Consider the following 26,522-nt stretch of genomic DNA (forward strand, 5'->3'; position numbering starts at 1 on the left):
GAGGGATGGACATGAACTGGACCTAGGCCTCACAGCAGATGTGCAGCTTGATCTTTATGTGGGTCCCAAACAACAGGAGCAGGGGCTATCCCAAAAGCTGTTGTCTATACATGGGATATGTTCTACCAGCTGGGCTGCCTTTTCTGGCCTCATTAGGAGAGGAAGCACCTAGCCTTGCAGAGACTTGAAGTGCCAGGGTTGGGAGCATTCCCAAGGTGCCCCCACTCGCTTAGAGGAGAAGGTGAGGGGGTGACCAGGAGGGGGACAGTGAACAGGATGTAAAGTAAGTAAAAGAGAGATAAATAGACAGACAGACAGACAGACAGACAAAAGAGTGACCTGTCTGCAAGATATACTGGTGCAACAGTGGCACAAATTATACAGAAGTAACCACCCACCCCACCCCCAACATCACTCCTGCCCCAATTAAAGTTAAAGACAGAGCCCATAACTGATACTGCTGAAGTGGCCAAGAACCTGGGACTAAATAGGTCACTGGTCTAGGGGAAAGCTTACTACTACTATTCTGCTAAAGGAACACAGCCATAAAATGACTCTAAATGACATACTACTATGCCCACAGAACAGTACATCATCTAACCCTCTTCAGAGCTTCTTTTTTCAGATAAGAATTATTAACAAAGAAACCCACAACTGGACAAAGTGAGAGACTTTGGAGCACTCAGCCCAAACCAGGGTGTCTTCATCAAACCCCACCCCTGAAGACTCAAGTAACTATGCAGAAAAGCAAGATGTAGTAGTTAACCCTAAGAAAACAGTGTCTTCAAGAGGGCTGGTACACATATGAATGAATGCACAGAGACTGTGACAGCACACACAGGACCTGTACAGGTTCAAGGGAGACAAAAATCCAGCAGGAAGAAGAAGTGGATACAAAATCCCATCCCTAACCAAAATGTTCCTTGCAATTGGTACCTGCTGGCAAAAGGCTATCAGCTTTTTTCAATGGAGTATCACTGGATATATCAATCACACTTCAAGGCAGGTGTTAAGTCAACACAAAACAGACTATGTGTTCTTTTGTGTACTTTTGTTTTGGTTTGGTATTTTGGGTCTTGTTTCTTTTTTGTTTGATTTTCATTTAGGAGGAGGGAGGTTGTTTCAGTTTTGAGAAAGAAAAAAACATGAAGCTGGATGGGGAGGGAGGTGAGGAGGATCTAGAAGGAGTTGGGGGAGGCAAAAATATAATCAAAACATGGAATAAAAAAGTATAACTAAAAAGAATTTTAGAAATGGAGAGGTAGAAAAGGAAAGAAGACTCCTGACATTTACCTCTAGCATCTCACACACACACACACACACACACACAGTAAATTTTATAAAAATAAAAGCTAGTTTAAAAATTAAAAATTTTGGGGCTGAAGAGATGGCTCAGCAGTTAAGAGTACTAACTGCTCTTCCAATGGTCCTGAGTTCAAATCCCAGCAACCACATGGTAGCTCACAACCATCCGTAATGACATCTGCCACCCTCTTCTGGGGTGTCTGAAGACAGCTACAGTGTACTTACATATATAAAATAAATAAATCTTTAAAAAAAATTAAAAAATTTTAAAGTAGCAAATAATATGATTATAGAAGTAATAATTACACATCTATATAAAGAGAGCAAAGATTACTAGCCAAGATCATTATTAACCATTTTTAAAATTTTAATTTTTAATTATTTTATGTTCTTAAAAACATATATACATTATCGGGCTGGGGAGATGGCTCAGTGGTTAAGAACACCCGCCTGTTCTTCCAGAGGTCCTGAGTTCAATTCCCAGCAACCACATGGTGGCTCACAACCATCTGTAATGGAATCTGATGCCCTCTTCTGGTGTGTCTGAAGAGAGCAATGGTGTACTCATATAAATAAACAAACAAACAAACAAATCTTTTAAAAAACATATATACATTATAAATTCACAAAATAATTTCTGTAATCAAACTACTTAAAGGTTATTTAAAATGGTCTCAATGAGGGTGAAGCAGCTGGCTCAATTGTCTCCTCCCATGGAGCCTGATGACCTGAGTTAGGACCTACACGGTGGAAGAAGATAACTCCGAAAAGCTGGTTTAAAACTAACCTCCATACACTTACTGTGGCACACATGTGTACACACATCCACATACAAAATAAATAAGTATTTTTAATGTTCTCAATGTTAAAATGTCTCTGTCATATAGTTGCCTCTGTTAAGGTATTGTATGGTATTGTTCAGGCATAATACATGTAGCATTTGTCATAGAAACCAAAGTATGATGAAAAAAATTAACTAGTGTCCTAATACACTGTAGCTGTATTCAGACACTCCTGAAGAGGGGGTCAGATCTTGTTACAGATGATTATGAGCCACCATGTGGTTGCTGGGATTTGAACTCAGGACCTTCGGAAGATCAGTGGGTGCTCTTAACCACTGAGCCATCTCTCCAGCCCCTAAAATATTGCTTAGACACAGTAACAAGCAGCATCTCTCAACCAACATGAATTCACTGAGCATCTATGTGCTAGACACCATCCCACCACTTAATACATACAGATAGACTACTACATCCTCAGGGAACTCACAGTCTACCAAACCGGAAAAAAAGCAGTAAACAAACACAATAAAAGGTGAATTCTGTTTTATAAGGAAATATGCTGTGCAAAGAAAAACCTGAAGCCGGGTACAGAAAATCAGGAGAGTCCTAGAAGCTCAGAGGAAGAGGCAGATAGGTTGCAATCTTAAACAGAGGTAAGGAAAGCCTCATGAAGAGATGACATCCTATCAAGGATCTGGAAACAGTAAGGCACATTACTGTGGAGGAGAGGGGAAAGCGCTGTCTAGTGCACAAGGAACTCCTTCAAGAGAAAGAAGGCACAGCATTCAACTTCCAGTTCTACAACAATGCTTTTAAACACTTTGCTTTTAGACTCAAGCAATTCTAATTGTGTAAGTGAATGATATTCCTGCATACCTTTTTCATTTCATTTTCTAAATTCTCTTCCTCTTGACCTTCAGACAACCTTCTTCTTAAGTCAGCTATTTCCCGCTCTGCAGACTCTCGATACTGTGCCCACTGCGCTCGCTCCTGCTCCAGCCTCAGATGAAACTGATGCTCATAGTCACGGACTGTCTCTATAAAACATCACATAGTCCATGTCTAACGTTATGGGGCAGATACCGTGTTCACTAGAGTTAAGTTATGTTAAGAGCTTGAGACAATAAAAAACATTCTAGTTCTTATTATGAATGAACATAAGGACTGCATTACTTCATCATCAATCTTCACAACAGACTGTCATATGCTATTGACAAGAAAACCTAGGGACGGTTCAAAGTGAAGCTTCCCACTCACATCTAAAACCCTCTCCCAAATCATCGATCTTTGACCCTCTACTGTGGCTCCCAAAACAAATACAACATCTCATTCTAACTGGGAACATGTAAGAAAGGAAGTATTTTTTCTGGGATATTTTACTATAAAAGTTAAGATTCTAAAATTGAGACAAATTCTATAAAGTTTTTAAAAAATGGCTTCCTCTTTAATTCAGTCTTGAAACATCACCTGGCAAGCAATACTTTTTTCTCTCTCTCTCTGTCTCTCTCTCTCTCTGTCTCTCTCTCTCTCAAGATTTGTCTTTTTTGAGTGACACCTACATGTACGTGTTGCTCTATGTGCATACCTGTTACCTACAGAAGTCAGAAGACTGTGTCAGAACCCATTGTAGTTACAAGCAGTTGGGAGCCACCCTGGGGGTGCTGGGAAGTGAACCCAGGTCCTCTACAAGAGCAACACGTGCTCTTAACCACTGAGCCATCTCTCCAGCCCTAAGTTTTACTCCTTTACTCATTACTAACAAGACCAAACTTCGGACTTTATGCTGTTCAATATAAATACTACACTTTTAAGCTAAGTAAAGCAGCTTAGTGGGATCACCTACCTCACAGCACCAAACTAAATGCAAAGGCTTAAAATTACATTTCAATATCCTTATAAGGTAACCCACATACTTTGTCAACAAGGTTTGAGGAAGATAGAGCAAGGAGATTTCTAGAATTTTTTTTCTTTTTCTAATGTAGACTGAAGGAGGTATAAGTATTTTTCAGTCACAAAGCAAAGATGAAATTTTAAAGAACATGTTAACTATATAGACGCAGATAGCCGAAAACTCTAGGATATGGCGAGGGTAACAGATCTGTTATGACCATCCCTAGCTTACCTACAGATGAATTTGATTTCTATGAGAAAAATTAACTCCTGTACAGATAAACCAATATATCAGACTTATTACATGAGACTAGAGTAACCCTTAGTGAAACAGAGGCAACCGTACTGCTTCCTCTCAAGGAATACTATGTAAAAAATGGAACACAAATGCAAAGGCCACCTGGGATAGGGCAGTTACCACTGGTACACATCGTAAATGTTAACGAACTCCAAGATCCCAAAGACTAAGGTAACACCTTATTTCATTTTGTCATTATTCTCAAAAGCGAAGGAAGTGATGAAGCACTGTGCTGAAAGGGGAGAAGCTACACACTATTACACTTCCTTCAGTCATAAGCATTCCATCAAGTCCATTTTAGCCTTAAGGACATTCTTGCCCATCAAACAAATATTTCACATATAAATATACATTATACTTAAAATCTAAACAAATAAAAGTCCAGGTTTAAAGCCTGCTTTAAATCATACAAGTAACTACGACCCTCATTTAATACATCATCTCGCTAAGTTTCCATTATTAGATCTGTTAAAGACACCAGTAATGTGTCCATTCATTACAACACCTCTGGTTTCTCTTTCACCTGACATCTTGAGGATGACAGTAAATAAAGCCAAATATATAAATAGAAAATGCTTTTTGGGTTTTTGTTTTTGTTTTTTGTTTTTTGTTTTTTTTTTTTTTTTTTTTTTTTTGAGAGGCAGTTTCAAGACAGGGTTTCTCTGTGTAGCCCTGGCTATCCTAGAATTTACTCTGTAGACCAGGCTGGCCTCAAACTCACAAAGATCCACCTGCTTCTGCTTCCTGAGTCCTGGAATTAAAGGCACGCACCACCACTACCCAGTGCACTAAAGTGCATTGTGACCACAAATATATTTTAAGACCATGAAAATGGTATCAAGAATCAGGATTTGTTGATCTTAGAAGGTCTACACCCTGATCTTTTGTCTTTACCTTTCATTATGGCCTGAAGTGAAGCAACTTCTTCTCTCCACTGCCTTTTAACTTCGTCTATAGCTTCTTGCTTAGTATTCTCAGAAACTGTGGCAATTGCCTTAATATTCTCCATCTCTGCCTGAGCCTCCCACAGCTGTGTCCGAAGGTGACCCAAATCATCCTGTGCAGCTTGCAATACTGCATTTTGCCTCTTCAGATCCTCTGGGGAAAAAGTAAAAGATTTTCCATTAATGTGTAGTTCACATTATCAGACCCAAAAAGATGAAGAAATTGAATTTTAAAATGTTAATATAGATTATGAAGCTATCTTAATAGAAATATAAAGCATGCTGGGTTTCAATAACATAGTATTTAAACTATCTAACACGCTGGGGAAGGTCACAGTTTTGTTACTATAGTTAGGCTTTTACCTCTCACTAAATGAACACAATCAAAATCTTTTTTTTTAAATTTGTTTTTGTATATGAATGTTTTCTGGGTTTTTTTAAACATTTATTTATTTTATGAGTACACTGTTGCTTTCTTCAGACACACCAGAAGCAGGCATCAGATCCCATTATAGATGGTTGTGAGCCATCATGTGGTTGCTGGGAATTGAACCCAGAACCTCTAGAAAAGCACTCAGTGCTCTTAACCACTGAGCCATCTCTCCAGCCCTGTGTATAGGTGTTTTAACTACACATATCTGTGCACCACATATATCTGTGCACCACATTTGTTTGGTGCCTTTGAACGCCAGGAAAGTGCATCAAATTCCCAAGACTGTAGTTACACAGTTGTGTCTGGTATGTAAGTGCTGGGAATAGATCCTCAGGAAGAACAGCCAGTACTCTTAACCACTAAGCAATCTCTCCAGCACCAATAATCAAATTATTTTACTACTCAGGTATAAGTATCCAAATCTACAAAATGGAAATTAAAGATGGCCACTGTACAGGACTGTTGCAATGATAAAATGACATACTGTAAATGTCTTTAAGTATGGTAATTTTCAAGAGTAAGCCTTCAAGACATATTTAATGGCAGAAAGCCATACTGCATAGTAATTAGAGTTGATAAAGCTAAGATTACTTTCTCAATCACTGTTTATAATCTCTTAAAATATTAAGTTGATATCACATGTTCACCACACAACTTAAGCCTAGATAGAACATAAACATGGTCATGATTTCCAAGAGTAGAGTTGGAAATGCAATTCAGCAGTAGAGCACTTGCCTAGCCCTTACAAGGAGGCCTTGTTTTGGCAGAGGGAAGAGGTGGGGAGCAGGTGGGGGAAGTCACTTTTGCTGCCACCACAGCTGATACTACTTCAGTCTCACTGTGCTACCGTGCTACCGGTTACCCACACTGCCCTGCGCTGAGTCGAGTCTGGTGGGCCAACAAAAGGCCACTTAGCCAGGGAGGATAGCAGCAGAGCGGCTGGTGGTATTTCAGGAGAGTAGACCTCTTCCCTAGTGTTACGGCTCCTATGACAGAAGCTCTCAGATGACAGAGTAGTTCTCATACACCTTTAATTCCCTGTAAAGAATTTATATACAGTTTTGGGGGTAATTCAGGGTTTGACAGCAAGTACTTCTCACTGGCTTGGACTAAGAGCTTGGGGAAACCTTATTTACCTGTGGGAAGGGTTGGTGCGGCTCATATGTGACTGATAGCCACATACTTCTCCTGCTTGGGGGTGGGGGTAGGGGGTTGTAACTGCAATAAGGGCCAGAGGGCCCAGGGGATGTGACTGAACTCCATCTATCCCAAGAAGGTGGAAGCCCCGCCTACTAGGTCGACAGGGTTGAAAGCTCAACCTGGGATCAGACTACCTGTGCACAACTCACCTCCAGACAATATCTGAATCCAGCCTCTGTGCAGGCCACATCTCTGTATGTGCCTTTTCTCTCTCCCGAATACTAAATGGCACCCTTACTGAGACACTGAACCCCTAGCTAACAGACTTCCCAGTGCCAAGACCTTTCAATGGGGAAAGTGAGTTTACATCAAAGCAGGTATTGGTAGCCACATGCCCTATGCCCCACCCCATTCCCTGACTCCTGGCCTGCTTGAGAATAATAGACATGAGAATAAGAAAAGGCTGCAGGCTAGGACTGTGAACACCCCCAACCTCCAAATCCTCAGAAAGGCACAAGAGACTGACAAGTCTGCCAGTTACAGATTATGACTCCTCTCATCAAAGCCCCTGAAATGTTATGTTTTTATCTGTCTCTGACCTCTCTTGGAAGCCCCCTATGTGTTAATAACTTGTCTAAATAACTCTTCTCAATAATCCATCCTGGTGCCCCTTTTGACATTCTCCCCAGTTTTTTCCATTGTTTATATTTTATCCTAGTAAAAGGTCTAATCCTAACCCTAACCATCATCTCTTCAATGCTCTTCTACCAGAAATAAGTCACTGTTCTGCTGTGTCATTTTATATAATTTCTGCATAAAAAGTATATAGTATAGTATCTTTGACTTTTTCTCTACCCTCATCACTCTCTTAAACCCCTTCCTCCACTGAGACTTCTCTTCCTTGTCCCTCACAGTGCCTTTCTATTGTCATGCCAGTGTGTCACATAAATGCGCGCGCGTGCGCGCGCACACACACACACACAAGAGACGGACAGACAGACAAGCTGATGCATGGGTATTTTGTAAATGTCCTTTGTCAAGTTGGCAAATTTCCCTTCTGTATCTAGTTTAGTTTTTAATCATGAATAGGTGTACAGTCTTACAAATTACTTTTCCTTAATCAACTGAAAAGTTTGAATACTTTGGCTTTTATCCTTTTATTTTTTGAAACCAGTCTCCTCTATTATGTAAGCTCTGGATGTCCTGGAATTCTCTATGTATTCACAGGAACTCAACTGCCTCTGCCTCCTGAGTGCTGGATCAAAGCTGTGCACCACTATGTCCAGTCTGGTTTCTAGGCTACTGAGATAGTATTACAATGAGTGTGTGTTTGACCAACTTTGCAGTTCTAGGATGAAGTCCAATTGGTCACAATCTGATTCTTTTGTGTTGTTTGATTTTCAACCATTTAATGAGGATTTAGACATCTGTATTTCAAAAAGATGCATGCTTAAAGTTCTTGTGATGCCTTGTTACATCTTTTCTAAGTTTTATCTTGGTCTAGATAATACTACCTATACAATGTCACTTGCAGTTTGTTACAAAAATTTGAAAATACTGGTACTAATTCTTCCTTCATATTAGATAACATGGATCATAATCAATATTAAATATTGTACATTTTAATATGTCAAATAATGAACAATTCTTTAAACAAACATAATTTTTCAAAAAGGGGAAATCTTTCCTTAATTTTTAATTTTGTAATTAATTTCTTTTTATTTTGTTATATTATCTATGAGGAACTCTGACAAAATAATAAAGAACTGATGCAAGAACACAGAAGTGTGGTGGCACACGCCTACAATCCCAGCACTCTGGGAGACAGAGGCAGGCAGATTTCTGAGTTCGAGGCCAGTCTGCTCTACATAGTGAATTTCAGGACAGTCAGGGCTATACAGAGAAACCCTGTCTCGGGAAAACAAAAAACAAAAAACAAGAACACAGAAGTTTCTCAAAAAACTAAAAGTAGGGCTGGAGAGATAGCTCAGTGGTTAAGAGCACTGACTGCTCTTCCAGAGGTCCTGAATTCAATTCCCAGCAACCATATGATGCTCACAACCATCTGTAATGGGATCAGATGCCCTCTTCTGGTGTGTCTGAAGACAGCTACAGTGTACTCATATACATAAAATAAATAATTCTTTAAAAAAAACCTAAAGGTAGAACTATTGTATACCAGTCCTTCTGCTTAAGCCACCCAGATATTTGGGTTGGTTTTGTTTAATTTTCCCATGTTTTTATCAGCTAATAAATTGTGCATACATTGTACATAATGACTTCATGGCATTCTTTACATGAATTATCATCTTGATCACACTCCCCCTTTTTCGTCCCCTCCTACACCGACTACTTCCCTCTGCCCAGCCATTCCTTTCTGCTTTTGTCTTTATCTTTCTTTGTTTTGGCGATCCAATAACTGTAATTAAACTTGTATTTTTATTAGTTTCTTCCAGGAGACTTTTTTTTTTTTAGTATTATTTTACTTTACATATATGAGTACATTTTACCTTGACGTACATATATATACCGGGTGTATGCCTGGTGCTAGCAGAGGACAGAAGAGAGCATCAAATCTGCTCTAGCTAGAGTTAGAAGATAGTTGTGAGTGTGTACTAGGAACCAAATCTGGATCTCCCACAAGGACAAACTACTGAGCAATCTCAGGCTGAAAAATGCTCTTTAAAACTTTTGTGTATATGAGCTGGAATGTTTTTTGGATTCTTTTAAGTAGTCATATTTCTGTTTCTCAGCTTTGTATAGTTTATGTCCCAACCATTCCCCATTTAGTTCTCTTCTCTTAAACTCAGGCTCTACCAGTTACTTTGGTGCCCATGCAGAGGTGATAAATATTCTTAGCATTTGTGTGCCTCAAGGATATACTTTGTCCTTATTCAAGAACTCAATTCAATTTTAAATATTAAAATTCTAGGTTGACAACCATTTTTCTTATGAACTCTGATGATGTTATTCCATTGTCTTCTGTCATCTGAGGAGCTAATACATTATATTTCCTGGGGTCAGCTGAATGTTGATGAGCCGTCGTTCAGATAGGCTCTTGCTATCAATCCCTAAGCTAGTCTCAGATTCAAGGTCCTTCTAACTCTACCTCCCAAATGCTGAGCTCACATTCAGATGCCATTGTGCATGGATTATTCTCTATTTTTATATTTTGTATACAAGTTTTCTAATTAGTTTTATCTTTTTTCTCAACAGTTTTAATTTTAATATTTAAAATATTCCTTGTTTCATATCCATATCTAAGTGAACATATGTCAAACCAAGCTTCTCATATTTGAGAGTAAAAGCATCAGAACACTATGTAAATTATGGCCATGCATAAAGCCCTTTGGGACACCACTAGAAAACTCCACCTCCATTTCTATCATTTTCTTGCACAGCCTTTCTTCTGCAGATCCAGAGAGGAGGGTCCTACTAACACTCTGGACTAAGGGTTTCCAACCACAAGCACTGCTGCAGTATTAAGTGCTGGACTAAAGCTGTTTAAGGAGAAAAGGTGCAATAAAATACCTTAAAGTTGAATAGAAAATTAACACAGTTTTTTAAGTTTTATAATATTCCTAACTGATGTCAGCTTAAAGAAAATGTACACTAAGACAAAAACAGGCAGGGAGAAGTCAAAAAGCAGACATGTCATCTTTTATTAGTAGTCCTCATTACTGTTTGCATTTATAACTCATTGACATTCTAAATAAAAGCAAGCTCAATAATTACAGAAGTACCAAAACTGCTCCTTCCAGGAGAATAACAGTGTTTGGATTTATGAGTCACCTTGCCCTATTTTGCTGCAAGGCAAGACTGCTGAGCACACTATTATATACTGTTTGTGCCTATAATGATAATCAAGTCTGGTTTCCACCTTCACAACAGATACAATAATATAAGCTGCTGCTTGAGAAGAAAGTTTTAAATTTGATTTTTACTATGATACAGGCAAGTATCCAAGAAAAAAACTAAATAATCAAAACTGATGTCTTATATACCATATATATTGCCTTTAGGGTCTCAGAAAGGATCATAGAATTCCTTCTGTTATTTTGTAAAAAGCTGCCTCAATTATCTCTATAGCCAGCTTAAATTTGTTAACAATTTCAGATAATAAAGTACAGTTAACTGAAATAATTTTAACATAAAGCTGTTTAATTCAGACATATAAAACTGATAATATATGCCAAACATAAGAAACTATGGGTCAGTGAGATGGCTCAGTGGGTATAAATAAGTTCCTGCTGTCCACGTCTGGTAACCTAAGTTTGATCCCCAAAACCTAAAATCGGTAGAAACAAAGACCTAATTCCAAAGTTGTCCTCTGACCTCCACACACATGCTCTAGCACAAACTCCCACTCCCATACATAATAAAAAAAAGAAAAGAAAAGAAAAGCTCACCCCTAGCCTGAACTCCATGGGAAAGCAGCCTAGCACCTTCCCTGGGCAGCACAATAGAGTTAACACTGGTGGTGTGGGCACAGGTAAGCCAGCCCCCATGAACTCAGCTACCATCCAGGCCCAGATCCAGGGCTTTGAGTTGGCCCACCCCAACATCTACTCCCTCTATGAATTGCTGGAGCACATGAAAGGGCTGGTTCTCCAGAACCAAAGCTGCAGGATCTCCATGACACAGGCAACAGTAGGATGGTAGAAAGGAGTCCCAGTGAGGATCTAGACCTGATAACGTGCAGAAGCCAGATTCCTTAAGCCAGACAAACGACTCAGTGCAATGAAAATTTTCAAGAAAAGCTGTTTGGGCAAAGGGGTATACTGTGTGACACATCATGACACACCGAAGCTTCCAAGGTAAGTTTTTGTTCTTTTGTTGTCTTGTTTTGTTTGTTTTCTTTTGGGGAAGAAGGTTCCAAGGGCAGAGGCTGAATATGGAGGGACAGGGAGAAGAGTGAGATTGGGGGTCATAATGTAAAATTCATAAAGAATCAAAAAGTGGGGGGGGGGAACAGAGAGAGAAAGGGACAGAGAGGAAGGAGCTCTTAATTTTTTTTTTTTTAAGTTTTTACAGAAAATAACTTCAAGGAAAATGGAAAAACATCAAATTTTCATTTGGGAACAAAGAGAAATAGAAAACAAATCAAACAAGCTTTCAAACTTAACTAGAATTTATTGAATAAAAAAAGCTAGGTCACAGGTTCAATTTCCGGCACCCACATGACAGCTCACAATTGTCTGGTAGTTCTAGGCCCAGGGGATCCTATGGCCTCTTCTAGCCTCCATGATCACCAGATATGCATGGTACACAGACATACATGCAGGCAAAACACTCAGGTACATAAAAACAAATAATTTTTAAGTTTAAAATAAAGAAACTTGAAGAGCTATACAAGATGACTAACATATTCACATGAGAATGGGAGGAAAAAGATGCATAAACCATGACCATAGTGAGTGTGAACTTAGCATCAGAGGAAATACTAGAAGGACCTTATATATGTGTGTATTAAATGTATTAAGAGGTCATCTCGACACCACATCATTGCTCAGAGTTTAAGGTGGCACTTTGTCAAATGAAGGCAGAAATAACTTTAAGAAGACCAGGGCACCTCAGGAGTATAGTGCTATACAGCCAAGAAAAGGAAGGGAGGGCGCTTAACAAATGTGCAGGAGTATATATGAAAGAACCAGGGGCTGGGAACACAACTTGGTAGAACGTTTGCTTGGTGTGTACAAGGCCCTGAGTTCAATCCCTAGCACCACTTAAACCAAGCATGGTATTGCACATCTGTAATGCCAGTACTTGTGAGAAAGGCAAGAGGATTAGGAATAGTCCAAGGTCAGCCTGAACTACAAGAAATCCTATCTGAAGCAAAGGAAGGAGAAGGGAGAGGAAGAAAAAAGGAGGAGGAGGCAGGAAGGTAAGGCTGGACTAAAGGTGTGTGATGTCACGCCTAGTTAAATCAGAGTTTTGTTGCAGAACATTAATGAGATTATTTTTTAAAAGACTTTCAAGCCCAAGATTTGCTTTAGGAGTTTAAGATAAGAGCCTAGCATGCCTAAAGCCTGGGTTCAAACTGGAGTACCAAATTAATGAGCATTCTGGAGGTAAAGGTAGGAGGATCAGAACTTACCCTCCTACTATGTAACCAGTTCAAGGTCTGTCTGGGATATATAGAATTCTATCTCAATAAAAATTTCAGGGTTGGCCGGCAGTGGTGGTGCATGCCTGTAATCCCAGCACTTGGGAGGCAGAGGCAGGGGGATTTCTGAGTTCAAGGCCAGCCTGATCTACAGAGGGAGTTCCAGGACAGCCAGGGCTACACAGAGAAACCCTGTCTTAAAAACAAAACAAAACAAAACAAAAATTCAAGGTTGGAAAGACAGCACAGGCTGCTCTTCTAGAGGACCCGGGTTCAATTGCCAGCATCTACATGGCAACTCACAACTGTAACTCCTGTATACCCTCACTCAGACATGCAGTCAAATTACCAATGTACATAAAATAAAGTTAAAATAAAAAAAATGTTTTTCAAAAAATTTTTTTCAATTAAAAAACACAAAAGCTACTGACTTGGGCTATTGATTTTCAAAGTGTGCTACCTAAATCATTAACAACAGTATCACCTAATAACTTGCTAAAATTGCAAACTGTGGAGTCCGGTCCCAGAGTCCTGGTAAATCAGAAACTCTGCCAATGAATCACCATGGAAGCTTATTAAAACACCAAACATTGGACCACCAGACCCTCATCCCAGTTCTTGACTCAGGAAATGTGGAATACACCCAAATGTGTACATTCCTAAGAAGTTTCCTGGGTAAGCCTGATACTGCCGCAGCTGTTCCACAATGGCACCATGGAAGCCAGATCTACACTGCTTCTAAGCCAACACCTAGAATGCAAACACCTCCCCTGCCCCTCCTAATTAGACACCCCACCAAATTTAAACACTCATTCTTAACAACTGATAGCACAATGATGCTCCATCTGTTTTCCTCACCTTCAGGTCAATCAATCTAAAGAGCCACATGAATTCTGCTGCCATTTTATGTTCACACCTAAATAAACTGTATCCCACAGAAGTAGGTACCTAATAGTACATACTGAGAAAATAATACTCAGTAAATTCCATAACATGTCAGTTTCTATACAACAGAACCAGGGACTGTTACCTCAAGTGTTAAGAACAGCCAACTAAACTAAATAGATTATGGTCAGAAAACATACAGATCTTAATGGTGCATTTTCAACTTGTTCCCCAACTCCACTGAGAACCCTAGTTTCAAAAAGCATTATTTTTATAACACACACACACACACACACACCATGGTTTATTCAATGACAAATACTGTACTATCAGAAACTTAACATTTAAGACAGTTTTGGTAGGAAAGTTGGAGAAGAGACTGGCAAGCTTACCTTCTTTAGCCAAATACAGCTCCTTAAATTTTGCTCTCTTTTGATTAAATTCTTGCTCAAGCTGCTGCTGTGCACGTAAAAATTCTGCATTAATTTTTTCCAATTCTGCTACCCGTTGCTGAAGAGAAACTGAAAAAAAGAAATACTAGTTAACAAGTAATAATTTTGTTGATAAGGTACAAGAATAGTCATCCAGCTACATACTGCTACACATCAAACTTGTAGGGAAAGTGAAATCCATTATATTCTAGTAAATTGTAATTTTTTTAAAAAAAGCCAGACACTTCTATTAGACTTTCATACTGTGAATGAGTCATATATAATGAAACAGATAATCACAGAGAACAAAGCCAGGTGCAAGACAAGAGCTCCTAACATTAATCCATAGCTGGAATAGTTAAATAATGACTTAATTAAGCTATTTATCCCTCAGCTAACCCCACCGTCAATGTTGCTACTTCCGGTTTCTTTATTATTGTCAAAATCCTGGCTAGGACACCCATAGCAACCGGAACTAATCTTCCAGTCCCCAAACACCCATTACATTATATGGAAATTATTACATATGGAAAGGATACAAACCCATGGTTCTGTGTCACAGCTCCAAAACTGGCAGATGATGATTTCAGATAAGTACTGACCACAGTGACAATAAGTGGACACATTCCTTACTTAGGAGCTCAAGATCTGGAGCTCATTGTCTGTCTATTCTGGTCTAGGCCAGTGGCTGTTTTGGTCAAAACACAAACCCTTGACTTAGCCTTAAGGCTATCAACATAATCCCTTCAGGAGGCCATTCATCAGCACTAGTAGCCAACCACTATCTAGTTACTTCAGCTAGCTGGGGTCCCTTTACCATTTAAAATCAAGAAAGGAATTTAATTTAGTCTCTGAGCTCCGTATTTCTACTGGTAGTTACTGTTACATCCCAACATTTAAATTAATAGCTTTCCCAAAGAACACTAAAATTACTGGCACATACTGACTACTACAAAAATTAAAAAAGCCTCTAAAAAATGAAGGAAACAATTCTACAATGTACATGTACTTCAAAATATTATTATGTACAATTTAGCAATTTAAAATAAAATTTTAAATTCATTCATCATTATATTTATATTTAAGTCAAAAGACTAATGAAAAAACAAAACCCAAAATGCAGCTCTCAAAATTACAGCCAAAGCCTGGCATGGTAGTTTATATTTGTAACCCCAGCCCTTGCCTGAGGCAGGAGGATTACCATGAGTATGATGTTAGCCTGGACTAGAATAGTCCCAAGCAAGCCTGGGCTACAGAGTCAAACATTCACATAAATTGTTTTTATTTTTTTTTTCAGCCAAATATTGTGTTTCCACTCCTCCCTACTCCATCCTGGCTCTGACCCACACAATTCAAACCCAAGTCCACACCCACAACTGACTCTCTCATATTTATAAGACAGATTGCAATTCCAGAAATCATGATCCATTTGAGGGTGTAACAAATAACTCCCTTATTTTCATTCTGTTTTGATATAACTTCTGAAACCATCTATCTCAAGTACTCTAGGCATATTGCATTTCTACAAAACAGAATGGCCAAAATAACTGCTTTTCACATGCATATGTTTAATGTCACATGTACAAAAGTCAACTTACTCCAAATAGAAGTTTACAAGTAGGTATAGCATAATGCAACCAGAAATTAAACTGAAAACAGTTCATCAAATGCACGTGCTATATATTATGTTCTAACATGGTGACTTCAATAGCTCAGTGATTAGCATAGAGCTCAAAAAGTGTTTAACATGGAATGTAGGAAAAAAATGATAAATGTTAGCTGTCATTTTAAAACTAAGAATAGTTAGTGAGTAAAGAAATACAGAAATCAAATCCCTTTGTAGCCATAAAAGACTAGAAGTCACTCCTGACCTCAAGATTCTCGCTAAGTTCCATACTCACTGATTTCGGAGCATACCCCTCCCTGCTACACACAAATTAACTAGCCTCAGCACCAGCTTTCAACAGTATTAGCCTTTCGGGATTTAACAGCATGGAGTTTTAGCCTTCACAAACACAATAAATAATGTCATTACCGTTGTTGAAGTACTAAGGGGGAAATCATCTGATGCTAAGGCTAAGTTACTAATTTATTTATCAAGGACAGGAAGAGCAAAAAGGACAGGGTCTCACTCTCTAGCCAGCCCAAGCCACAGCCAATATGAAACTTGTTAAATTGCCAAGGTTGGCCTGGAACTCACAGTGATCCAACTGCCACAAGCTGCCAATTCCTTGGATTAAAGGAGCTTGCCACACCACCATGTCAAGCCTCTGTGGTTTCATTTATTTTATTTTATTTGGTTGGTTGGTTTTGTTTTTCAAGATAGTGGCTACTTTTAGTGCTTACTGTCCAAAAAGAAATAGCCACTTACTCAAAATGTCTGAATTAAGCACTACCAATATTGAAAGAAGAAAAAGTAAAATCATAAATAAGGAAAAGATCCAGTAATTCTTACATATGTGACTTTTCCTAGTTTCACTATTGTTTATTGAGACAGTCTCAACCCTCGGTCATCTTTCTTTGTCTCCCAAGTGTTGGACTGAAAGAGTGGTCCACACCACATTAATTTTCCCTAATTTTGATATGAAAGAATGCGCAATAACTTAAAACCCTAAGCTGTGTCCTACTATATACCTCCCCAAAAGGAAACACTTTACTAAGTTTAATGACACAAAGCTAGAAAAAGGAAAAGTCTGGGTCATATTTTACTATAACCAGAAACTTTTATTTGAAGATTTTACTCAAGATCCAAAAAGACACCCATTTCAAACCACAGAACATCAGTGCAGGAGAGAGAAAAAAGTTACTGAAACCCCTTGCACTGTCACCGAATTTTGAAATGAAACTACTGCTGGGCACAGGGTGTATGCTCACAATTCAGCTACTCAGGCAGCTAAGATACTGCAGCCTAGGGGTTCAAGCCCAGCTGGGAAACAGTGAGACCTTGTAAGAAAGAAGGGAGAAGAGAGGAGGATGGAGGAAGAGAAAGGAAGGAAAGCAGAAAATTATTAACTATTGTAGGTATATCCATTTAATAAGAAACCAAAGCCAGGAAATATAAATGAAAAGAACAAAATACAAAATTATGCATGGCACAATATGAACCATGTAAAAATACAATAAAAACAAACTGGAAAAAAATATGCCAGACCAGGACAGTGGACAAAGCAGGCAGGCCACATATCTGCTACACCTAACTGGGAAAAGAAGCTGTCTGCCAACATCAGCCTAGGCCATGGCATGCTGCCATTAGGAGTTGGCAGAGCAAAAATTCTCTAGGCAACCTGGAAGGGAAACTCATGGCCAAGGACATCCTAGGGAAGCAAGACTGCATTCTGATGAGCTAAACCAGGTACCAGAGTTGAACCAGAAGATACTCAGCAGACCACAGAGCTCAAAGAAAAATACATGAAATAAAGAGCCCCAAACAGCTGGGCAGTGGTGGTGCACGCCTGTAATCCCAACACTTGGGAGGCAGAGGCAGGTGGATTTCTGAGTTCAAGGCCAGCCTGCTCTACAGAGTGAGTTCCAGGACAGCCAGGGCTATACAGAGAAACCCTGTCTCGAAAAAACCAAATCGGAAAAAAACAAAAACAAAAACACACCAAAAAAAAAAAAACAAAAACAAAAACAAAATTCAAAAGTAAAGAAGCTTGGGGCTGGAGAGATGGCTCAGGGATTGAGAACACAGTCTGCTCTTGTAGAGGACTTATAGATTCAGTTCCCAGCATCCCCTCTATAACTGCAGACCCAGGGGATCTAATGTTTGGGTCAGGTACACATTGGGTGTACATACATACATACATACATACATACATACATGCAAGCAAAAAACTCAAACACATAGAAAGCTCAAGAACTCCAGATGAGCCTGAGCTACATTTTGTCTCAAAAACAAAAACAAACAAACAACCCAAATACATGGGTAGGAAGATAGCTCAGCAGTAGAAGTACTTGCTACACAAGCATGGAGACTCGAGCCCAAACCCCTGGTGCCTGCATAAAAGAACCAAAAACTTGAAAAATTGATGATAAATAAAACAACACTCATGTTTTTCAGCCATAGCTAAACCTGGGTCTTCTGCACAGGGACCCTGGCATGGACCTTTACAAAGCAGTCATGAATTCCTGACTGGGAGATTTAGTAAATAAAGAGGCTCTCTTCCAAAGGTCAGGTGGTAGAGTTCCTGGAGACTGCATCAAAGATGGCCTTGGCAAAGTTGCCCAGAGTGGCAGTGAGTGTCAATCCAACATAGGCTTGCTTTAACCCATGCAGAGCGGTAGTCAATTCCAGTCAGCAATAGCTCCTTGGACACAGAGTTTGAATGATGCCAGCGCCTCTGGAAACAGAGATGCAATACAGAGCTGTACCAGCCTTTTTGTTACCTTTGCACATAACAGCACAAGACACACAGGTCACAATCCTCCAGAGCCTCCCTATATAAAGACAAAGGCTAGTCTCAAAACAAGAGAACACCTCTGACAGTGGTAAGCTACCTTTGGAACATTGACAACCAAGACCAATTTGGCCACTGCTGTCCATAATGGTGACAGATGCCTGAACCATATGTGCTTGCCAGCTCAGTCTGCTTCTACACTAGAATGATCTCAAAACCTCACTCTTTCAGATTCAATGGGCAGAGAGAAGAAATACATCTCCGAGAGCTCACACTTCTCTCAGATGAGATGGTCCAACTTGGTAACAAGCCTCCAGGCTCCCATACTGCATTCTACAAGTATTCTAGCTAGCAAATTACTACTGTCAGGCCAAGGGAACAGCTCAGTGAGTAAAGTGCTTGCCTTTCAACCCTCAGAACCCATGTAAAACGCCAAACACAACAGTGTACTTTGTAATCCCAAAGCTGGGGAGGCAGACAGAATCCTGGGACTCACTAGCTAGCCAAGCTGGTGAGCTCTCAGCTAATGGGAGACCGAGCCTTTGTCTTTATATAGGGAGGCGCTGGAGGATTGTGACCTGTGTGTCTTGTGCTGTTATGTGCAAAGGTAACAAAAGGAAGCAGGCAGCATTCCAGAGGATGGTACTCACATTTGCATGTACACATATTTAAAATTTAAAAGTAAAAATAAAAATCTAGGACAGGGCTGAGAGATGGCTTAAGAGATTAAAAGTATTTACCATACGAGTCTGACAATTTAAGTATAACCCCCGGAACCCACAAAAATCAGATGTGAATATTTGTATCCATAATCCCATCACTCCTACATTGAGATATGGAAGCAGTAAAATGGACTGGAAGCACACTAACTAACCAGATAGCCTGAGTAAACAGAGCAGCACAAACAAGAGAGGCCCTGCCTCAGCAGGATGGAGTAAGTGCACCAACTCCCAAAACTTATCTTCTGACCCTATAATGTGTTCCCACGGTGCACACCATCACCATCATCACCATCTAAAGAAGAAAAAGTAGAGGTGGTGGAGATATTGGTGGTAGTGGTGACGGTAGTAGTAGTAGAATATTTAAAATATAAGAAAGGAGATAAAGAATTATCAATGAAACTCCTAGGCATTAGTAATCATGACATGTGAAAGGTGGTACACCTACATGCTAATTTTTTGTTGTTGTTGCTGTTGTGGGTTTGGTTTAGCTCTGGGATAGTGTCTCAACCATGTAACCAAAGCTGGCCTCACAGAGATATCTCTGCCTCTGCCTCTCTGCCTCTCTCTCTGCCTCTCTCTCTGCCTTCTGCCTCTCTCTCTGCCTCTCTTGCCCCTCTGCCTCTGCCTCTGCCTCCTGAGTGCTGGGATTAAATGCCTGAGTTTAAGGCTAATTTTAATGACTCGGTATTTCAGCGTTTGGGGGATTTAAGTTTAAATCAGCTGAAAAACAATATACTCATATAACATCATTTCTCTATCATTCTAGATAACAATTCATAAAGAAGAATTGTTTAATAAAAAACAAATCTCATCAATACATTTAATATAAAATAACTGGCTTAGGATAGCCTCGAGTTTTTATCATTTACAAGAACAAAGCTTGATGCAACATAAACTGTCCATTAGGATGTTGGATTAAATTGTAAGACAAATCAAATTTCCCCTGTATAGGTAATACAGAAAATGTAAACTGACATACTTCTTCATTCTCTCTATATTTGTGCTATAGCAACACTAAGTATCAACTCTACATCAGGGATTACTTATCAGACTTTCATCATAAATTAATAATAACACAAAGGTTATATTTACAAGGAAATTGAATAGATTATGTATGAACTTTTCAGAACTATCAAGGTCATAGGTAGGAAAGTATTAGAATTTTGATAAATAGCTATCAGCCTACCTATATGTAGGTAAAGATTATATCTAAGGATAGGAACATGAAAACCAAAGACATTTCAAGGAAAGAATACAGATGTTGACATTTGCCAGGTAAGAAAAAAAAAATCTCAAAGTTACAAAAAAAAAAAAAAGGTGAATTATAACAGGAATTAACAATTCAGAATCACATATTTGCTGGAATGCTGGCATATGCCTTTATCCCAGAACTCAGGAGGCAAAAGCAGGCAGATCTCTGAGTTCATAATTAGCCTTGTCTACTAAGTTTGTTCCAGGCCAGCCAGGAATATATAATGAGACTCTAAACTAAACAATAGCCCAGTGTTTATTAGGTACTTCACAATCACTGTGGCAAAACAAGTTGAAGAAACAAGCTCTAGAACAGAACACTAATCTAAGGGTCAATTCTATCTTTGACAAGCTGGCTCTTTTACTCCATCTTTGAAAGTGAGAACGAGTGTTAATGAGATCTGCAATTCCAGGGTATACTTCAAGGCAAACAGCTATGATGGTAATCAATAACAAAAGCCTTAAATTTTGATGTAACTTTTACATAGTCAATTTCCCTACTAGAAATTTGTCCTAGAGAAGAGATCAAGGAAATATGTGTAAAGATTTCATTGCAGAAGTATTAATGACTACAGAACAGTTGAAACTCTGAAACATCAGTAAAATATGACTAAGGTATTACCCCTCCCTTGTCTATAGTCTTACTTCCCATAGTTTCCAATACCAGTGGTCAAAGTATCACAGGAAAAATACCAGAAATAATTCATAAGTTTTAAATTGTACATTGTTGGACAGCATAAAGAATTCACACCCTCCCTTTTCGGCCTATCCAGGATGTGAATCAGCTCTTTGTCCCCCATCCACACAATGTAAGCTGCCCATTGGTAACTTGCTAGCTATTATCACATGCTTTTGCTCATGTAACCTTTCCTTTCCCTAATAATTGTGTCAAAGCATAAAGTAGTAATGTTAGCAGTTTATGGAATGAAAAGGAAGCATTTTACTGCTTCCCTTTGGTAAAATATTAAAGTACAAAAAGATATTTTGAAAAAGCTAGAGACTACATTTGCCCCAATTATTACCCAATTATTACAAAACATAATTATTGTATTTTATAATCAGATATTATAGACCTCATACTATACCTAATTTGTATTTTATCATAAGTACATATGCATATGGAAAAAGCATAAAATATATGGAACTCAGTATTACCCATGGTTTCAGATTCATCTGGGGTCTTGGAATGTGTCGCCTATGGATAAGGATCTGCAGTGCCTAACAATAGAAAATCTACAAAATATACTACCTACCTTAATTCAAGATGAAACCTGAATGTGAGCACAACAAATTCTATCAATCAAAAAAGATAAGCATTTCCTATGCTGAACTGTCGTGAATGGAATAAATTCCAATTTATTTTTACACATTAGTATAGTCATGGTAACAAAATCTAATAAAATATTAAAAAACTATGCCAATCTCAAGAATGTAACTGCAAAGATTTGCAAAACAAATGTAACTACATAGTAGAATAGCAAACCAACAAAACTATCTAGAGTTTATATCATATACGTTAGAGCTGTATAGCATTAGGAAATCCTTTAGTGTAATTCATTTTGTTGAACAGTTCAAAAATATGTGAGATAGCTCCACAAATTACAATGGGAAGTGAAGCCATTAAGTAAATTTCTTTAAAAAAATGGAATTACCAAACAGGATGATTCACACGCCTGAAGTCAGCAAATGCAATGAAGAAAACAGTAAAGAACAAAAAGAAAAAATATATCCCAAAATCAAATCCGTTTTTTTTCTATGTGAGAAAACAACAGCACCACCACCATCAACAACAACAACAACATAGCAGTAACCAGGTCCCCAGAAGAAAGTAGATGAAAATAGGAGTGTGGATCTCTGACATGTCTAAGAAGACAAATAGCATTTCTTGAGGTGTGCACACAAAAGCTGAATGCTTTACATTTTAAACCACTAGAAATTGTATTTCCAATTAATCTCAGATGAAAGTATTACTAACTGACAACAAAAGAATGCTTGGGAGGCAGAGGCAGGAGAATCAGCAGTTCCATGACAAACCACCACGGTTGAAAAAAAGTACAGTAACGGCTGGGATTATAGAGTGATAGCAGGCTTGCCCAGCAGGTGTGAGGCTCTTGGTTTTAATGCCAGAACTGCAAAACGAACAAAACAACTAATAGACACACACGTGCATGCATACAGTTACACACACACACACACACACACACAGATAATAGTTCATTTCTACATTTTTTCTCTATGGGCAAAAAGAATTTTATCTAAAATTATTAAATATTGTAAGAAAGAAAAATAACTTAAGGACAAGATATATTTAAAATAATCTAACTTAAAAAACAGCTCACAAAGAAATAACTTAAGAATTAAATAAGGTTGGATATGGTAGCATACACCTTCAATCCCAGTACTTGAAAGGCAAGTTTGTTTTGTTTTTGTTTTTCAAGACAGCTCCTTGTATATAGCTTTGGCTGTCCTGGAAGACCAGACTGGCCTTGAACTCATAGAGAACCAACTGTCCTGGCCTCCCAAGTGCTGGAATTAAAGGCGAACACCACCAAGCCCAGCTTCTACTCAATTTTCATTTACTCAACTCAGAAGCAGAAATGAAACCCACTTTAAAAAGATTAAAAGGATTACTTAATATAAGTAATATACTTAACTTGATATAGTAAAGGTAAAGAGCTAGAAAGGTGGCTCATTGGTTAAGAGAGCACACTGTTCTTGCAGACAGGAGCTCAGTTCTTAGTACCCAGATCTGGTGGCTCACAATCTCCTATAACTCCAGCTCCCTGGAGCCAATGCCCTCTTTTGGTGTACACGGGTGCCTACACTTATAAGTGTACATACACAGATTCACATAAGACAAAAAAAAAAAAAATCGAAACCTGAACAAACAAAAAAGCCTGGTTTGTTCTTCTTAGTTTATAATTCAATGAAAACACTTTTCCTTCTTATATGCATTAACTGGGAGTCAAACCAGGTCTTTTTAAATGTTGTCTTGGACAAGAAAGATAAAGTAAGTAAAAACACGTGTTCATACAGAATTTTATCTGAATGAGTAAATACTCAAAAGTAGCCAAGAAAAATCCCAAAGAATGATTGATGAAGGACATGTGGCTCTTTAAATACTAAAACATCACAAAACAGAGAAAAAGAATAAATGAAACTATGCTGTACATCTACAGAATCATCAGATGAATAACAATGGTAACACTGAACTAATCACTGCAGAATGCAAAAACAGTAGCTGGCCATTTATCTGATTCCTTACATCAAAATAAAAACCTCACTGTAATCAAATATTTAAAAGTAAACACTAGAAAACAGCAGGTAGAATATAAACCTCAATGCCCCAAAGAAAAACACTGATAACCAAATCACATAAAACTGAAAATGCTTCCATATGCCAAACACTAAGTTTAAAAAAAAAACAAAACTGATAGAAAAGTCTACTGTACTCGTTACATATGACAATGGTCAATTTCTCCATACCAAAAAAGTTAAGTTCACTGATGTACAGGGCCATAATCATTGTCACATCCTAACTGCCAGACCTCCCTGAGGAATAAACTCAGTACTTAACATTAAAATGTTTAAGTGTGTACATTCTGACACAGAAATGCCATTCAAAGACATTGCCCCAACAAAGACATGCATAAGGATATGCACAAATAAGCAACATACAAAGATACTAACTACAGAACTGTGTCAACAAAAATTCATCATTAGAGAGCTGTTTAAATCACAGTGTATTTACATCAATAAACATGATTTGTTTTAAAACACAGTATACTAGGGCTGGAGAGATGGCTCAGAGGTTAAAAGCACTGACTGCTCTTCCAGAGGTCCCGAATTCAATTCCCAGCAACCACATGGAAGCTTACAACCATCTATAATGGGATCCTATACCCTCTTCTGGTGTGTCTGAAGAAAGCAACAATATATTCACATACATAAAAAAATAAATAAAAGGAGTGAGTGCGTCCAAGATTAGTTCATTTAAAAAAAAAAAAAAAACTATACTAGCAAGTACCTGTTGTCCCAACACATGGTAAGTTAGGGCAGAAGAATAATTTGATTCCTGTACTTTGAAACCAGCCTAGAAAAAATAGTGAGGATAGGCCAACTTTTAACAAACAAACAAAAGATGAAAATAATGACATAATAATTACATTTTTTAAAGCTTTTTCTAATGTATATGTGTTTTGCTGCACCACATGCATGTCTGGTGTCCTCGGAGCCTGAAGAGGGCCTGAGAGTCTCTGAAACTAGAGCTACAGTCAGTTGTGAGCCACCATGTAAGTACTTGGAACAGAATCCAGAGCTCTACAAGTGCAGCCAGTGCTCCTAACTGCTGAGCCATCTCAGCGCTGACATAGTAATCTATAAAAATCCATGTACCTCATTCAGCAGTCCTGGCTGGGCTGCAACTTGCTAATTAGCCCACAATGATCTTGAATTCAGAGAAATTCTGCTTCAGCCTCCTTACTGCTGGAATTATAAGTGTGTACCATTATGCTGAAGAAAATATTGCTTTCAGTGTTAAAAAAATATTTTAAAAAAATTAAAAAATATAAAGTGAAAGAATAAACAAATGCATCACTATAATAAAACAAAATGTACCACAAATACCTTTACAGAAATACAACCAACTGCTTATTGACAAAAAACCAACTGGAGGAAAAAAAAAAACTTTTTTTAAGAAACCCTAGTAAGACAGTTACATGTTGAACTTCAAAACAATGAACTTAAACATAAACTCTCTATTTGTCACAAAAAATAAACTCAAAATCAATCATAGACAAATGTAAGTGTAAAAAGCAAAAGTATAACACTCTTAGAATGATAAATAGAAAAAAATCCAGATGACCTTGATCTTGGACATTACTTTATAGATACAACAAAGAATAAACCATGAAAAAACTTAATGTTGGACTTCAATAAAATTTAAAATTGCTACACCAAAGATACTATCAAGAGAATAAAAAAATAAACCATAGATACCAAGAAAAAAATAACTGCAAGTGAAACACCTACTACAGGACTGGGAACATAGCTCAAGTTGATACAACCATGCCTAGCATGCACATGAGCTCAGGACCTATCCCCAGTACTGTATATAAGTAGGCATAGTGGAGTATATCCTGTAAGTTCAGCACTGAGCAGCACTAAAGAAACTGAGACAAGAAAATCAGAAGTTGAAATCCAATGTAGCGGGGCTCAGCAGTTAAGAGCACTGACTGCTCATCCAGAGGTCTTGAGTTCAATTCCCAGCAACCACATGGTGGCTCACAACCTTCTGTAACAAGATCTGACGCCCTCTTCTGGAGTGTCTAAAGACAGCCTCAGTGTACTCAGATAAGACAATAAATAAATCTTTTAGAAAAAGAAACAAAAAAACAAAAATAAAGCCAGGCATAGTGGTTCAACCTTTTATTCTCAGTACCCTGGAGGCTCAGGCAGAAGAATCTCTTTTGAGTTTGAAACCAGCTTGAGCAATACAGAGTTTAAGAGCAGTCTGGGATATAAGATTGTTTTAAATTTTAAAATAAAAATAATTTTTAAAAAACCTAGACATTAAAAAAAAATTATAACCCTCCCATGGCCTAGTAGTGTTTACCTCTAATTCCTGTTACTTTGGAAGCTAATACAGGAGAATCACAACTTCAGGGCCTGTGGGACTTCAAGGCAAATTCAAGGCTGGCCTAAGTAACTTATTAATAACCTGTTTTAAAATAAAAAGAAAAATGGGAAGGGAAATGAATCTGTGAATCAATGCCAGAGCCCTTGCCTAGTATGCACAAGGCAGTGAGTTTGTCCTCAACACTGCTAAAGAGCAGACGTCAGTAAGGCCAGGCACAAAGGCAGACACAACTCCTCACCTGAGGAGGTTGCTGAGGAGGACTAGTAAAGCTCAAGGCATCCTGGGTACACAGTGAATTCA

At 38.4% G+C, this 26,522-nt stretch overlaps 1 protein-coding gene across 2 annotated transcripts in view; it reads right to left on the reverse strand.

Annotated features, from left to right (window-relative positions):
- The window catches only part of Rabep1 (rabaptin, RAB GTPase binding effector protein 1), a 102,685-nt gene that overhangs the window by 59,732 nt on the left and 16,431 nt on the right, over positions 1 to 26,522 (reverse strand). The window contains exons 2-4 of one of the 2 annotated variants that reach the window (XM_052196654.1): positions 14,176 to 14,304; positions 5,170 to 5,373; positions 2,964 to 3,124 (exon numbers count right to left, since the gene is read on the reverse strand). In XM_052196654.1, coding sequence (XP_052052614.1) covers positions 2,964 to 3,124; positions 5,170 to 5,373; positions 14,176 to 14,304 — 494 coding nt within the window. The remainder of the gene's footprint in view (positions 1 to 2,963; positions 3,125 to 5,169; positions 5,374 to 14,175; positions 14,305 to 26,522) is intronic. The other variant, XM_052196655.1, reaches the window with a different exon arrangement.

Source organism: Apodemus sylvaticus, chromosome 10 (assembly GCF_947179515.1).
Source record: "Apodemus sylvaticus chromosome 10, mApoSyl1.1, whole genome shotgun sequence".
Lineage (NCBI taxonomy): Eukaryota > Metazoa > Chordata > Mammalia > Rodentia > Muridae > Apodemus > Apodemus sylvaticus.